At 38.4% G+C, this 17,917-nt stretch overlaps 1 protein-coding gene across 1 annotated transcript in view; it reads left to right on the top strand.

The window, feature by feature from the left end:
- Positions 1-16,217, top strand: part of LOC6033700 (transcription factor cwo) — a 53,921-nt gene extending 37,704 nt beyond the window's left edge. The window contains exons 2-4 of the mRNA XM_038249685.1: positions 4,252-4,372; positions 12,856-13,189; positions 13,261-16,217. Of these exons, the coding sequence (XP_038105613.1) occupies positions 4,252-4,372; positions 12,856-13,189; positions 13,261-14,417 (1,612 nt within the window). The 3' untranslated portion in view covers positions 14,418-16,217. The remainder of the gene's footprint in view (positions 1-4,251; positions 4,373-12,855; positions 13,190-13,260) is intronic.
- The last annotated feature ends 1,700 nt before the right edge of the window (positions 16,218-17,917 follow it).

Here is a 17,917-nt window from a genome sequence, read left to right as displayed (position 1 = left end):
CAGCAATAAAAAAAATGTAGGGTGGACTGTGCTATTGTTGATTTTGTTTGTTAATTTGAGCAACTTTCGAAGAAAAAAAATGATGTTAAAAAATTCAAATAAAAGTCAGAAAAATGTTATGAAAAATCAAACCATACTGAATTTACCCTTAAAAACTGGTCCCACCCGCGGCAACAGACGCAGAAGGGGGCAAGTCTGGTTCATCTTTTCTCGTAACACCGACCGCATCGCGTAAAATCAGGATGACGGCATCGGTGGTATGTATCTTCACTTACTATTTTTGCACTTGCCTGCCTGTCCCGCCTCTCTCTCTGTCAATAAACTTTAGAAGGTCTTTGTTACGGTACACTTAGGTACGTGTCGCGCCGGTTTATTGGTGGCCACCTTAAGTACGTTTTATGTTGTGGGTTTTGGGACACATAATTTTTAAAATTTATTGTAACAGTATCTTATGATCTAAAATCATCCAGATTTCGTCAAAACCGATCTTACATATGCATAAATGTCAATTCACTCTCCTCACTTGAGTGTTCCTATTAGTCACCGACTAACTTTCATGGTGTAACAATCCTAAAACGCTTCCTGAAAAATAAAAAAGTTTTCTGTTAAAGGTGCGAGTTGTACCAAGAGAGTCTACCGGTGTGTGAACACCGTGTACAGCTTTTGCTTAACTTGTTTATTTGTTTGTCTGTTTGCATGAACTCAACGACGACGACGACGTGAGCGTGAAAGGTCACACACGTGACGGTAACTGGGTGTGAAAATAGCACCATACACACTCTATCAACGAAAGCACAAATTTGTTAGCACCTCTCTAGACGCGGTTGAGAGGCTGATTTATTTTTAAGGAGACGCTGGCGTGGATGAGTCAGAGCTTTGCTATCGGCACTTTAGTAGAGAAAAGGTCCAGTGCCCCTTGATTGGACCTAGTACCCATTTTAGACCCAAGCGGTAAAATCTCGTTGGCACGTTAAACGATTCTTTTTGAGTGCAAAATTGATGCCAGCTTAAATAACATCCAAAATTTCTTTTAGTTTGCTAACTTACAATTATGTAGGGGAGTGGGAGCTTTGCTTTGTAGACCAAAATAGAGTTATCTATCCTACAAATTAAAATGTTGACCGCAAAATTTAGAATATTTCTGGCATTGTTATCTTATTGAACCTGAAACTATTTACATATTTGAGAACCATCTAACAATTTTTCCGCTTCAATTCTCAAAAAAAACTCAGAATTCCTCCACTTGTTTCATCTTTCTAAATTTGTTTTGCCAGTTTTTTTCTTCATTCGATTGCTAAAAATAGCTCTCTTTATTTACGTTTCGCTGTGTTTAGTACTTTTTTCCGCATTATAACCCCACGTACCATCGCATCTCAGCTCATCATCTCCCTGTAAGCGATATTCAAACAAGTTTGTCAGCTGCTTTTCGACCGCTGATGAGCACAGACACGTTTAGAAGATGTTTTCATGAGATGGTGATTTTTTAGCAAAAATCGATAGTCACTGTGGTGCGCGATCACGAGGGTTCGTTCCTGTTAGCATAATAAATTATCACAACGCGCCGAAATGTTCAGCTTTACACAGACCGCTCCGAGATCAAATTTCAACAAATCTCAATTCGTGTAAAATTATCGGCAAAACGTGACCAAGTGGGGGTCATTTTATAAGAGAAACAGTTTATTTCTGTTCCCGGGTTGTGACGTCAATGGACTGGGTTCCAGAACCGGCCTGAACGTCGTCGTGATTCGAGTCAGTCTCTTTCTGTATTCATCAAGTGAACCTCTAAAGTGCCAGCAGCTCGACCGCCTCGTGACTGATTGCAAATTAATTCTATTACCACTTGGAGCTTGCGGGGGATAGCTGATAGTTACACGGGAAGGGTAACGAGGTGAAGTATAATTGTAAAATAAATAGCTGTAAATTAAATTGAAGTACACGTTGTGGCGTTTACAGCTACCATGCAAAATGTATACATCCTATTTAAAGTGTAAGAATCAAGACATCATAAGTCCATTTAAAGAAAAAGTTAAAACCTTAAGGCAAAATGTGAAAACTATTCCGACTGATCCGACTATGACCTGTTTCGTAATTTTCATTTTCTAATTACACTCAACCACTCTGTGACTCGACCCCCGGTGATTGGTCACTTTTTCGTTTGACACTTTTTCATTTTGTAACCATCAAAATCAAACTAACAAGTGACGAACTGTCACTTTTAACACGAACACGGCGCTTACGCACACTATCAAAACAAATGTTTGATAGTGTGTGTGAACGCCGTGTAAAAGGGGTGTCAAACTAAAATGTGACCCCGTTCGTTTGACAACAGTTGGTGTCAAACCATCGGGGTTTGAGTGTATAAACATCAAATAAGAATTCAGAGAATGTTCTCAAAATAACAATACCGCCATATTGGTCACCATCTTGGATTACACGTTTCAGATCATTTTGGATCATTTTTGGGTTGAACAATCCAAAATGAGTCGATTATCCGGCGTGGTCTGCCTGGGTGCTCTCCCCAGACCTTCGGACGCCTAGATCTGAGTAGAAATATTGCAGTAGAGACCGCCAAGCCTTGTGGGGTTGAGAGCAAATGATTTCGTTTTATTTTGGCGCAATTCACATTATATTTTTGCCAGTTAGATTACATTTAGTTCGAGCAATGGACAAAATTAACAAAAGAAAAACAAACAAATTGTAGTGGAATTTTACAAATCTCACTGCTATAAAACCAGTATTATCTACTTCACTTCAGCATGGCCATGAAAACATGGAAACTTCCACCAAATTCAATTGTTGACATGGAGTTCGACAAGTCCGAGATTATCTTCAAACATCGAAAACACTACAGCACTGGCGGGTGAAACGTGTTTTCCAAAAACGTGGCCTCTCGAGGTCCCAAATTTGTCAATAACCGGATGGTCCCCGTGCCCGTGTTTCAAGCTGGTTCAATGCAAAGAGCAAGTTGGATAAAATTATCTTTTTTCCGATTATTCAAAAAATGTTTGATTATGCATTCCACCTCGAATTTGAAAACGGTTGGCTGCTGATTTTCAAGTATTTGGTGCATACACGTGCCGCCTGATTGTGAGTCCGAATATCGCAAACAGTCGAGGAGCCAATTTGCAACAGAGGCATGTGACCTGATTCGTGTTTCGCCCCAGCCCCAGACCACAAGCTCAAGCTGGACCTCCTCCAGAGAGAACACATGATTATTTAGATATGTCTAGACTTGTTCTCTTTTCTCAAACAAGATTGCTCTACGGCCAAAACAAGAATTACCAAGTTCAATTGGATCTGAAAGTGAGGACACCATACCGTTTCTGGCCAGATAAGACCGACTGCTTGCACCAGAATCGTCCGAGGGAATCGCAAGTCACGCAGCATCAGGCGGTCACCATGGTGGCGCTCCTGCCCAGAATCGTGACATCCGACCGCCACCAGCATGTGACCAGACTTTGATTTGAATTCAAAATCTGTTTACTCTCCGCGCCGGGATGTGTGGGGCGGTCACGTGGCACTCAGACGGGGTCGTTCAATGGATGCGACCGGGACACGTTCTTCGGCGTCCTTAATCGTGGATTAGATTTGATTTTCAATTCGGATTTATGGTAATCAATTGTTTGAATTCATCTGCAATAGAACAAATAGTTCACCGAACCCTGGTAACCTTGGAATTTCATCATTTAATTTTGTACAGAGCCGAATTTTTTTATTGACCGGGTTTTTTTTAAACTTTTTTTAAACAGTAGGCGACGCGAAACCACACAAATTTCAGTCCATTTCACCACCCCCGAAACAATCTGGCTCTACAGATGCATGGCCTACTATTCTTAGCGAAACACGTGTACCACCCCCCCTAGCATCGCATACTTCAACGGTTGTTGACCTACCGAACGTGCTGGTTTGGAATCGCAGTAGCAGTTGCCAGGGGGTGATCATATTTTACTCTCCGTTGGGGGGCTTGCTACGAATGAGAAATTGGAGGTGGTTGAATTCTGTGCCAATCAGAGTTGAATATTGTTCTATTGTTGAAAATTGTTGCTTTGTGGAAACAGTTGAGCAGCTAGGATCTTCAAAAAAATAAATTTTACTAGTTTTCGGACAATACAAATTCATGTGAAAACATTTCAAATCCATTCCAGACGATTCAAAAACTTTTGACATTTTGAACACTCGCACAATGCCCCCTTTAACCAATAGTAACTGGAACCATGCTGATGGGTGTCTTTCTCTCTTTTTCCTCAACAGTGAAGCATCCGTGCCCGGATATTCGTACTGCAATGAGCAACTAAATTTTTCCACAACCAACACCACCTACAGCGAGGATGACGCCGACTTTGCGCCCGGCCGGCGAGGAAAAACATCCAGGGTAAGGCATTTTCGACTATGGATTGCATGCAACATACCTAATAAGTTGGAGAAACATTAAGGGCCCGAAGCCTTGTGTATTTTTTTACTGTTAAAAACGGGATTAAAACCAAAATTAAAACCCGTTTTTTATCACCTTTTTTATTTCAATAAAAAATCGAAATCGACTTGCGCTTTAAAAAAATCATCGTTGTGAACAATCAAGCAATTAGGGTACGTTATCCATTAGTGGACCCCTTTCCTATAGTGGACCCTCTGAAGGGTTTTTGATGAAAAATTCAATAAAATCACAATTTCAAGCGTGTTTTTGTCTACGAATCTTTTATTTGGCATGTTCAGCATCATTTAAAACAATGTTGGCTGACATTGACGTGTCCTTTCAGCCAAAATAAGTGTTTTGAGTTCGACATCTGAAATCAGCCATGGACACTAGCATTTTCACAACAAAACTGCATTTATATTTTATGATTGAATTAACTATCCAATCATTTTTTGACTGATTATTCAACTTCAGCAGGTCGAATTAATGTAAGTTTAAGGAACTTTACTAAAATAAAGCGAAGAACTGCTCATTTTCGAGCAAAAATTAGGGGGTCCAATATAGGACAACGAAATTCCAAACTTTTCCAAAAGTGGACCCCTGTTAATTTAACTTACAAAAATAAAGAAAACTGTGTATTTAAGCAAAAGTTTCTCTTAAACATACAATGAATGCTTGTTGTAATCAACTTAAACGCATATTTTTTCAATTATGAGTATAAATATAGCTGTTTTTATGTTAAAAGTACCAATATGCTGAAGCCGAAAGAATTTATAATTAATCAAAACTTTAGTTAATGGTACTTAACTGAAGCATCATAGTTGCAGTTTGAAATGATATTTTATAGTAATAAATCAATAACAAAACACTATTTTTAAATAAACATGCCTGGTTTTATCAGCAACTGTAAACAAAACTATTGTTTAGTTTCGATCAATCAATTATGTAATTAATATGAAAAAAATTGCATCAAAATTACTTTTTTAAATTATTTGTATGATTACAGTGGTTTTTGAAACGTTTTCTCGGATCTTTTTCGGAAATAAATGTGTTTAAATGTCTGTTAGGTTTTTTTGTTGTTTGAAGCCAAATTTGTCAACAAAACAAATTTGTTCATGATGAAAAGTGAGCAAAATCCAACTTTTATTAATTATATCTATGATTAGACCTACACCATGCATCAAAACATCAAATATCGGTTAAATTTGGTATAAAAATAACAGTTTGCCTATAGTGGACCCGGGTCCACAATCGGATTATGGACCCGGGTCCACTATAGGAAAAGGGGGTCCATAACAGGCAAACAAAACTTTTTTCAAATGGCTATTTTTCTGCTCAAAAACAAAAAACTGATGAAACAAATACTCAATGTTGTTCAAAACACTCCAGATTCCATTATTATGTACAAAGGGTTATGAAAAAGTGCTTAAAATATTGAAAATTTGTGAAAAATGTGCTTCGGCTCTACTAGGGGGTCCACTAATGGTTAAAATACCCTAATAAAATCTAATTAATCGCAAACAAATTCCTCTTTACACTGCAGTTGTTGTTTACTCACATGTTGACATTATTGATTATCCAGCAATATGTGATTAATATATTTAAATTGAGTGATGAATTTCGATGCACTCTCCCACTTCGCTACACAATTTTTGCGTCTTAGTTTCTCTTGTTTCTAAAGTTAGTGATGTTCCGTCTTTCAACAACGAAAAGAGAATGACAACTGAGCAACTCTCTACGAAATCGGCCGATTTCGACCATTTTTTTTTTTGTATTTTTTTATTTGGCTCAAACTTTGTTGGAGCCTTCCCTATGTCATTGGTTCACCCATAGAAGTCTCCTGAATTTTCTGATCAATTTGGTGTCTTCGGCAGAGTTGTAGGTATTCTTGAGGACTATTGAGAAAAAAAATAGGTACACAAAAAATGCAGATTTTTAAATCAACTTTTTGAGCATGAGCAGAGCATGGTTGACTGCCAATGAGCTGCTACTCCGTTATTGACGGATCAGCTGAAGTTACACAATGAACCAACAGATGAGTAGTGGGAGCTAATCATCCTCACTGTATAACCCCTGAAGATCTCTGCTTTATGTCAATTCCGGCGCCCCCCCCCCAAGGAGATGCAGTTCAACAAAGGTAGGAATGTTAGTCCGATAGTTGAAGTTGCAGACTCATCAGACACAGAGTTTGTCGCTCTATACCTGTTGACACCGCATGAGACCGTTGAATCCACAGCATCTCCTTCAAGCATCACGGGAAGTGGGGGAATTGTGTTAGTAGGGGAAGGAAAGGGAAGGTCAGGATTCATCTTGGTAGATGATATGACCAGAAAGTGAAACATAATCGTTGCCTTCGGAGCTACGACGCTATGAGAAGGACTTATTATCGCGTATATTTTTACTTCTTACCGCCAGCGTGCCATTCGAGCAACGATGCTTTGGGATGGGCTTTCAAAACGAAATGAAATTTGAATCAACGCATTATTCGGTGACGTACAATTTAAAATAGATCCGGATTCATTATTGGTAGATGATATGACCAGAAAGTGAAACATAACCGAGTTTCGACGCTATGAGAAGGACTTAATTATATACTCAATCCCGTAATTTTTTTACTTCTTACCGTCGGCGTGCCTTCCGAGCCACGTAGCTAAGGGAAGGGCTTTCAAAACGAAATGTTGAACTGTTTCAATCGATTTCATGAAATTCTTCGCGCACGACTTCTTTGTAACAAACTTCACCACGAATTTACCCAGTCCGGACCGCTAATAACCGGCTCAACGCGAAGCCTTCTATCAATAAAATCAAGAATCTTCTAGCACTTTCTCGCGTATTCTCGCGCTTCGATTCGCCTACTGATCTCCCCCACGAACACCACACGACTCCAGATTTTTTAATCAACTTTTTTCACAAAAACTCAATTTCCCAAAATACGTATTTTTGATTTTCGAGATTTTTTGATATGTTTCAGGGGACAAATAACCGCAACTTTTGAGCTATAGAGAAACATGGTAAAAAAATCCGTCGCCGAGTTATAATTTTTTGAAAAAATAGTGATTTTCGGAAAAAAATCGAAATTTCATGCAAAAAAAAAATTGATGATATTTTTTATGTCCAATTAAATTTGCAATCGAAAAGTACTTTTCTGATTTTTAAAAATAGTGACCATGAGTGGCCAATTATATTTTTTTGAAAGTTCCGAAAATTTACAGTAAAATTGTCTAAGAGACATTGAAGATTTGAGATTGAGATACAGCGGCTTGAACACCAAGAAACAAGAAAATTGAAGTTTTCGAAGCCTCACCATTATCTAATGTCGATATCTCAGTAACTAATGTTCGGATTTTCAATGTTAAAACATGAAACATTCGTGAAATTTCCCAACCTTTACAAAAAAAAAAATAATTTGATTTTTTTTCAAATCAAGACTAGCATTTTAAATGGGCGTAATATTCACTGTTTGGTCCTTTTAAAATGCTAGTCCTGATTTAAAAAAATCAAAATATTGTTTCAAAAAGATCGGAAAATTTCACGAATGTTTCATGTTTTAACATTGAAAATCGGACCATTAGTTGCTAAGATATCGACATTAGAAAATGGTGGGCTGTTTTGGAGAGACTTCGAAAACTTCAATTTTCCTTTTTCTATTTCTATTTCAATGTCTGTTAGACAATTTTATATTAAATTTTCTGAACTTTAAAAAAAATATATTTTTAGAGATGGTTCATGGCCACTATTTTTAAAAATAAAAAAACTGCAAATATTTCACTAAAATCAAACTTTCGGTGGCTATATCTTGAAAACAGAGCCTTTTATCAAAAAATCTGTAAAGTACTTTTCGATTGGAAATTCAATTTTGCATTAAAAAATATCATCAATTTTTTTTTTGCATGAAATTTCGATTTTTTTCCGAAAATCACTATTTTTTCAAAAAATTATAACTCGGCGACGGATTTTTTTACCATGTTTCTCTATAGCTCAAAAGTTGCGGTTATTTGTCCCCTAAAACATATAAAAAAATCTCGAAAATCAAAAATACGTATTTTGGGAAATTGATTTTTTGTGAGAAAAAAGTTGATTAAAAAATCTGCAATTTTTTTGTGTACCTATTTTTTTCTCAATAGTCCTCAAGTATACCTAAAACTTTGCCGAAGACATCAAATTGATCAGAAAATTCACTCTAAAGTTACAGCTGTTTGAATATTTACGTACCATTTTTGTATGGACAGCAGCCAAAATTGTATGGAGACTTCTATGGGTGAACCAATGACACAAAATAGCTCCTTTGGTCATAGGGAAGGCCCCCACAAAGTTTGAGCCAAATCAAAAAATACAAATAAAATCCATTTTCGGTTCTGGTAGAGAATTTCTTCAGCTACCCCTCAACTTTCTTAAATTTGGTTTTCTCTGGAAAAAATAACCTTTCAAACAATTCGCTACACTCTAACTTCACCGCGCAATACAACTTCCGTGCCACGGGGATCACATGACATCATTCTGCCCGCTGGGTCATGCGTCACCAGTGCTTTTATTAGAACTGCGTATTCGTTATCAGCTCACACAAGTTCCCCGTCCGATAAACTTCCATTACCCATCCCTGCTCGCACGGTGAGTGTCACTTGTCTGCGTTCACGTGTGCCAAATGCCGCCGCCGGCAGGCAGCTGTTATCACCAACTTCGTCATCATATTTTCTTTATGGGTTAAAGCTTGAAGTTGGTGGGTCTTAAAATTAGCTAGTCGTTGAAAATAGTGTTTGCGGTTTATCTTTTTATTAAAATTCCATTGATGTTTTTATTTTTCAATTTGTTGAGCAACCACATGAAATATGGCATGAAATATGACGACGTTTGAAGTTGAATAACAATACTTGTACCGCGGTGCAATCACAATTTCATGGGGAATCCCCACGTTTTGACATGATAAGGAGGTGCAAACGAAAGATAAGCGATTGTCACATACGGTAAATTAATCTGACTTCTATTGTTGAAATAAGCCATGTTGCGTAAACTGTCTACTGCTAACATTATTTGAATTCTTAAAGCGCGATTAAGATAGATACACTACATAACTTTACGTTTACTAGCGTGTTAGTCAGCTGACTTCCAACGAATCAGTAGTGTTTGCTTTTCTGGGGAAAATATTATTTTTCAAATTGATAAGCCTAATCAAACCGGTACTTTCGCCACTTGTGTGTACCGAAAAAAAAACTCACAATCACAAATTATCGCACACTCACTCCCAACAACTTCCATGCACGAGTTGTCGAGACGGTTTATAATTCGTGGCGATTCACAATCGCGCGCAAAGTGTACAAAAACGTGTGATAAACGCGAGCCCTGTCTGTTTCCTCGCCACTTGAATGTTTGTTAAACACTTGGACTATAAAGCCACCTCTCACGCCTATCTCGCCTCAAGAGTCTAGCAGCTGATACGCGAAATGAAAAGTTGTTGTTGATAAGCTAAGCTCAGTGCTGTTGTGCACGGTGGCTACGTGGAATCATGTGATCAAATAATGCCCCGAGAATGTCTGTCGTTCCGGTAACGCCTGCCGCGGGAACTTTGGGCTGGTAAGCAAATGGAACAGACAAACAGGCAGGGCTGTTTTCGTCTGTTTGAGCATAACGCTGTCTCTCAGCGCCAGCGCAGTGAAATGATAACGAATAACGAATACCGCAAACAACCTATTAGGTCATTCGATTCAACAGTCATCAGTCTTGAAATCGCGGGGTTTTTCGTTGCCATTCTGAACAACTTTTCGGTAGCGTTTTGATATTATATATACCATTGTTATATAACAGAAATCACAAATTGGGTAAATTTTGAAGGTTGAATATTTCCTCTTTTATGATGTAATTTGGCCTCTATTTAGACTGAAAAAGGGACATTACTGGTGAAAAGAAGTAAAATTACACTTTTTTTCTGACATAAAAAAAAATATTCCTTCCCAGATGTAATAACTATTTCCTTGATTTTTTAACTGTGTACTGTCACTATTGCCAATCATATTTTTTAAGTATCTTTTTATTTGTCTCTAAAAAAAGTAAATAATAAAATCCATGGTTGCCTCCCACGTTTTTCATAAAACAAACGTTACTCAAAACTAGGCGTAGTGATTTTTCACGCTCGAAAATAGCAAATTTCACGGAGACCTCAATTTCAAAACACCGAATTTCACGCAAATTTCGCGGAACGTGAAAAATGTTGAAATAACTCTGAAAATCTTATGTTTAAATCACAGAAACTACTTTTTATGCTTCATAATATATTATTCTTCAATAAATTGATGTGAACGTGACAAAAAAAAATCCTATAAAAAACCGTCTGGTTTACGGATGGGCTCAATTTAAATTTTGAAACAAAATGTAAGGCATGCGTATTCTCATTTATTGAATTGCGTTTTTAATATTCAACTAAAAAAGGTTAAAAAGTTTTCGCTGATTTGCTTCTGTATTATCAGTTTAAATTTTATTGAATTTAATATCAAAGCAAGATTCAACAATCTTGTCCAGTTAGTTTAAATTTTCTTCAACATTTAGACCATTCAAAATAATTTTTAAGGTTTTCATCTCTCTTTTTAATAAACTAAATTTAAATCCATAGGAAAAACTATTATAAATTGTTACAAAATCGAAATTTTTATTTAAAATTAGAACAGAAAACAAGAAAATTGTATTTTTAACTTTCAAGGGAATCATTCGCACAAATAATCAAATATTTTAAAAATAAAACAGGACTCAGAAAAAAATCTGAAATGTTTTAAAAAGGTGATTTCAAAGATTAAAAATACTCTTCTAAATAAAACAAAGCTTGATTCTTTTAATTTCTTTTGAAATCATACATTTTAAATAAAATAGCAGTAAAATTTGTACTACAGCTAATTAAAATATTACTAAATTAAGTTAGTTTCTATAGAAACTGAAAATTTTAATAATTCTTCAAATTGTTCATATCAAGCTTATCGAACGAAGACTAATAAAATTTACTTAAATAGTCTTTATGGTTGAAATATTTATTATGAAGTCATTTGAAAAAAAGTGATTTGAGAAAATTGATAAATTTTAAGAATTTTTCACCCTTCCGGGGAATCGTCAAAATTCACTAACTAATTAATTGAACATAAAATTTCACGGGATTTCGCGGAAAAAGACAAATTTCGCGAATTTCACGCTTTCCGCGAATTTCACGTTTTTTGGCGTCATTTATAAACCGTGGAATGTTAAGGAAGGAGGATTGAATTTCCACATGAGGGAAATGCGGTTGGTAATATGAGTTTATTCGGATATGATTACGCTGTCCGCTTTGTAAGCGGAAGATCATGGGTTCGATTCCCATCTGCTCCGACCTTCCATCGTATGGGGAAATAAAACGTCGGCCCCGGCCTTAGTTATTGTCATTCAAAGTGCAGGAGTCATCTCCTCCGTATAAGTACAAGCAACACATCAAACCGAGCCCGCTCCTGTGGAATCGCTGGCGGCGGTTGGACTCGCAAGCCAAAGGTCGCCAGTTCGAACCCTGGGGTGGAAGGTTCCTTGGAGTAGATTGTGGTTTTTATGCTCTCCCCATTCAAGCCTTTGGACTCCTAGGTTCGAGCAGAAACCTGCAATACAGACCACAAAAGATCTGGGGGTCGTTAAGTGGATGGTTTGATTTTTTTTTAAATATGCTTATTTTATTAAGGTTAATTGTATGGAGACGCACGATGCCCCACTAGGGTGTAATATCAAAATCGATTTTCCAGCACAGCACTTATTCAGTTCCTTTTGGGGTCCTAAACAACTCCCCAAAGTTTGGGACCGATTGGTTTAGTCCTCACTTTGCGCAAAGCGATTCAATTTTCCATATAAATTTGTATGGGGAAAATCATTTTTTTGGATTTTGGTATTTATCAAATCCACGTTTCATGCTATATCAAAACCGGACTCATATTCGGATGCTCTAGAATGTCCTCTACAACTTTGCCGAAGAGAGTATGTTGCTAACTTGCTCCTGAAAGAAGATATAGCGTCCTCAAAACTCGTCTAAAACGTGATTTTCGAGCAAAAAACACGTTTTAGACGAGTTTTGAACACGTTGTATCTTTTTTTAGGGGCAAGCTAGCACCATACTCTCTTCGGGAAAGTTGTAGAGGACATTCCAGAGCATCCGAATATGAGTCCGGTTTTGATATAATATGAAACGTGGATTTGATAAATACCAAAATCCAAAAATGGTTTTCCCCATACAAATTTATATGGAAAATTGAATCGCTTTGCGCAAAGTGAGGACTAAACCAATCGGTCCCAAACTTTGGGGAGTTGTTTAGGACCCCAGAAGGAACTAAAAAAGTGCTGTGCTCTCTAAATTTGGACAACTTTATATTTTTTCATACAACCATATTACACCCTAATGCCCCACACGTTCCACTAACCAAAATTTTCCCTTCTCGCTCTCTCGCCCCCTCCAGCAAGACCCTTTATCACATCGAATAATAGAGAAGCGCCGGCGCGACCGGATGAACTCCTGCCTCGCCGACCTGTCCCGCCTGATCCCCCAGCAGTACATGCGCAAGGGCCGTGGCCGCGTGGAAAAGACGGAAATCATCGAGATGGCCATCCGGCACCTGAAGAACCTGCAGAACCAGGAGTGCCTGCGGGAGTCTTCGTGCGCCGAGCAGTACCGGCTCGGGTACAACGAGTGTCTCACCGAGGCGGCCAAGTTCATACTGCGCGAGCGCGGCGAGGAGACGTGCTACCGGATGGTGACGCACCTGAAGGAGCACTGCAGCGAGCTCATGAAGGGTGAGTTTTGGGCTTTGGGAGTTGGTTGAGCTTGGTTGGGTGCTGATTGCTGGTATTTTTGTTTTTTTTAGGTGAACTGATGAAGTCTCGCTGTGGTTCAGAGATTCCGAACGGCGTGAGCAGTCCCGTGTATCTGCATCCGGGTCCGTTGTCGCAACTGCGAGATATGCTGTCCTGCCCGTCGGACATGGAGCATAGCAGCAACGACCATCACGACGTCAAGGATCTGAGCTTTCGTAGCAGTATTAACAATGGGAGTAGTCACAGCAGCAGCAACAACAGCAGTAACAACCCCCCACAGGCGGCCGTGATCACGTCGACGGCGCCGAGCAGCGTCCAACATCTGGACACTTCGAGTAATCACTCGACGACGGACTTTGAGGCGTCATCGCCGTCGCGTATTTCAACCAGTTCCACCAGCGGAATCGGCAATGGCCAGATGCATCACCACTCGCAGGACACCAACAACAACATCAACGCCCAGCACGAGAGTGTCCTGCGGACGATCCGGATGCGAAAGTTTTCGGAAACCTCGCCCGAACACGATCACAGCCACAACAGCTATAAGTTCAAGAACTACATTCAGCAGCGTTTCTCGCAGGACACCCACGGCAACGAGAACGGCCATATGTTGAGCGAAGTGGCGCACAGTCCTTCTTCCGTCCACGAGGATCACCATCATCTGCAGATGGCGGACGTTCCTCCACCACAGCCCCTAACCGGCAAGTCCCTAGTCAACGGAGTGGGTTCGAAAAGTAAACCCGAAAGTGCCACCAGCCATCACCACCACCAGAACGGCATCAGCGACGAACCGTTGTCGTTGAAGCGGAAAGCACCCTCGCCGGCCCCGACGACCATGTCCGACCGAGATGACCTGATGCTGTTGGAAAAGAAGCCCGCGAAAAACGGGCTGACCGAGATCAAAAACGAGCACGCCGCGTCACGTGGCCCCGCTGGCTATCTGGTTCCGATCTTTGCCTGCCATCGACAGGGCTTCTACGTGCCCATGAACGTGGACTACGAAGCGTTGCAGCCGTATCTGAACGGAATTGACCTGTTCGGCAAGAGCTCGTGGCAGCATCCGATGCCTCCGCTGCATCCAATCAGCATCAGCGTCAACTACGCCCCGCTCAGCACTGGCCAGTTGATGATGAAGGCCTCTGCGGCGGCGGCGGCGGCAGCAACAGGCAACGTTAAGCTGGTCGAGGGAATGCTCAACGGATGCTAGGCCGGGGCGGCCGCTCCAACCGAGTTAGGGTAGTTTAGTGATAACGAAAGAATGGAGAAGGAATTTTCCTGAATTGGTTTGTCCCATTTTTTATAATTTTTGGTTGCAGTTAGATCGCTCAAAAAGCTTTTTAAATGCCTCTCCTCTAGAGTATAGAGTTATCTACGTGCGCATGTATTGCGTGTACGTACACGATGGATTTCTAGGTTAAAATTTGTACCCGCCAGCAAAAACAAATGGTAAGCTAGTGTGCGTGAGATCGGGCTTAGATAACTCTATTGTTTTCGTTCTCTTTTGAACATCAAGAGAGAGCGTAAATAAGACTCAAAACGAGAGTGTGTTGGTTCAAATGGAAGAGCAATCGAGTAACTTTCATAAGCGAGCTACTCTCTTGCTCACTGTCACACTTTTTTCCTGAAATTTACATAACAACTGAACATTTCAAAAGCTTAATGAGCATAAACTCGCCATATCAAATTTAGCAGCTGCAACCTCCAATGAAAACAAGAACAAGTGCATTTTTTATGCGGATATGCATTTGATCCCTTTTTTTAGTTGTCCGTTTTAGTTACGTAAATTTTGTATAAATGAGAAAAACATCTTTTTTTAACCTAGAATTGGAGAGGAAAAGCTCCCATGAGTTTACTTAAAAGCAGAAAGTCACTAAATTATTTCGCATGCGAACAAAAAGTCCCCTCCTAATCATAGTTAGACAATAAAACATCTACTATCTACTACTCTGAAGTTCAGTCATCTTCGCCAGTAAAGAAAAAAAAATAACACGAAACGAACAACAAGAATTCCATTGCTATCGCTATGAAAGAACCAAGTAACTGACTTATTACAAAATAATGCTAAAATTTAAACAAACTATGTGTATTTGTATATTTTAAACTCAGGTGAACAATATTTGTAGCAGAGTATACCGGAAGAAAAAAAAAACCCAAACAGTGGAAGGAAAATGCAAGATAGATAGCGCGTGATAGAAAGAAAAAAAACAATTTTAAAAGGGCAGAATGTGCAAAAGCGAAAACAAATGCAACACAAAACCACAAACTAGCCTGTTCTACCGATCGGTAGGGCACAATTAATACAAACGTGAAACAAACGCAACCTTCGGGAATGCATGCCATTTCTTCTAACAAACAACTTTCACACAACAAACAAATTATTTCGCATCTTGTTTTATCAACTAACAAAACCAGAGACACTTAAAGAAAAACTAGGAGTTAGGCTTAGTTAAGAGCTAAAGTGTCTATAAAAAAAAAAACAAAACGCCAGCAAACAAAATGGAAACCATAGTCAGTAATGCCGCCATCAACGGGCGCAATTTGAAAGAAACAAAACAAAAACAAAACGCGGTTATGTTTCATGTAACCGGCGAGTTTTACTTTTTTTTGTAACAAATGTAATTATATTAAAATCTTTTAATCTGTGATACTGATTAACAAATGCATGCAGAAAAGCAACGAAATGATGAAAGAAAATGCAAAGGAAACAAACAAACAGGAGGAAACAAATACCTATAAAATGAGTAGAAACAACGTAGGTTAACTATTGTAAACAAACAAACAAACAAACAAACAAACAAACAGAAATAAAAACACTGATGGTTTGAAACAACAACAAATCAGTCGCTTTTTGTCGTTGTATATTTGTAAAACCACAAGCATCAAAACGGAGAACGTGTAGGACGCGACAAGCTGCAAATGGGAAAGCCGTTTTTTATTAACATGAAAGGACAAACGCTGTACATAGTGGAGGAAAATAAACCAAATAAATTGTCATAAAATATCAAAACCCTTGAGTTTTACTAAATACTGTTGGTTCTGTTGAAATTCAACAGAGTTTATCGAGAAATACCAAGCGTCACCAGTTTACTTAAATTCGGCCATACGTTTCCATGGAGACGCAAGGTTCTTGATAGGAGAATAATCACCTTCAACGTGCACTAGAGTGAACGGGATAACCGGTATGCTAACATCAGAGGTGTTTTCGGTCGCAGAAATTACAGATTTGTTCAAATCAAGTTCTGCAAAATTTTAGGTTCATCTAGACATTCCTACAAATCACTGGAAACAAAAATCGTCCCGATTGGTTGAGTAATGCCCGAGAACCAGCGAGTTGAAGTTACCGTTCGAAATTGCATTTATAAAGGGTCCATTATGAACAAAAAAAAAATGAACAACAATCAGTTAAAAGGGCCCAATAGACGGTTTCCACGCGAAATCGACCATAAAAATACGATTTTGAGCCGGACCATTTCCGATCTTAATAAAACATGCTGGTTCGTTTGTCCTACTCAATTCAACATTTCCTGTGCACTCAGTTTATTAATTTACAATGGCATTTGAATTTTAGGAATTCTTTAATTTTTAAATTATTGGTAATTACGTTTCAATTGAAAAAATCATATCTTTTGAAGCAGATGTTCAAAAAATCGATCAAAAGTGTGTTTTATCGAAAATCGTGCGCTCTTTTCAATAAAAATATTTCCAAAAGCCGAAACTTTCATTTTCGATCAAAAAACAGCCATAAATTAAATTTTCTTCGAAAATCAGGCTGAATACACCCTTTGATTCAAAATTTGCCATTACCATTCGAAAGAGCGGACAATTTCCCACTTTTCTTCCATAGACACCAAGTTGGAGCGAATGCTTTTTCGAGTGATTTGTAAATAAAAACCTTTTTTCGTTTTTTTCCAAAAAACTAAATTACATGTTTTATGGCAAATTTTGTAACAGATCCTATTTTTCGCAATTCGCAATTTTTCGCAATTTTCAGTGTAAGAACGGGCCTTGACCGATCTTATGCACCAGGTTCCCGACGAACACGCACTGCCCTTACACCTACATCTCACCCTTGCTCTGAGTCAGTACGAGCAGCACGCTAGAACACGCTTTGAGTGTTCGTGCCAGGCATGCACACCTTCTTTTCCGGTTACGCATTTTAACTCGGCCGGGGGTGGTACATTAAGTAGGGTTTGATGTAAGTATAAGCGCCTAACCATTTATAGTGTGCCTATCAACTTTCATTAAACTGTTTTATTTTTAGTTTGAATTCAAATACTAATTGTTATTAACTGTGTATTGTTTTCTCCTGAAATCTTTCCTAGTGTTGAAGTGTGTTTATATGTTGCTATTTCTTTTGTCGCGGTGTTTTGTTACAATTTTTGGTCCTAAGCATGTTATAAAAGTTTACCAAAAATACAATAGTAATATTTGTGTTAATCCTTTAACCATTCCATAAATTGAGTAAGGGCTCAAACCTCACTTGTTTGAAAAAAAGGGTGAAGATTGAAAACAATAGACAGTAAAAGAGAATTTATTTTATAAAAATCAAGTATCAATAGTAAGAGAATGATGAGCGTATTATGAAGAATAAAAATGAGAAGCTAGATGTATTAGATGTAAAATTAGAAATAGTTAATAAATAGAAATACAAAACAAGCTTAGATTATAGTAATGATAATTTTAGGACAGATAAAGAATTATTCAAAT

The sequence above is a fragment of the Culex quinquefasciatus genome, chromosome 1 (genome assembly GCF_015732765.1).
Source record: "Culex quinquefasciatus strain JHB chromosome 1, VPISU_Cqui_1.0_pri_paternal, whole genome shotgun sequence".
NCBI lineage: Eukaryota > Metazoa > Arthropoda > Insecta > Diptera > Culicidae > Culex > Culex quinquefasciatus.
This window is presented reverse-complemented; position numbering and strand designations above follow the sequence as displayed.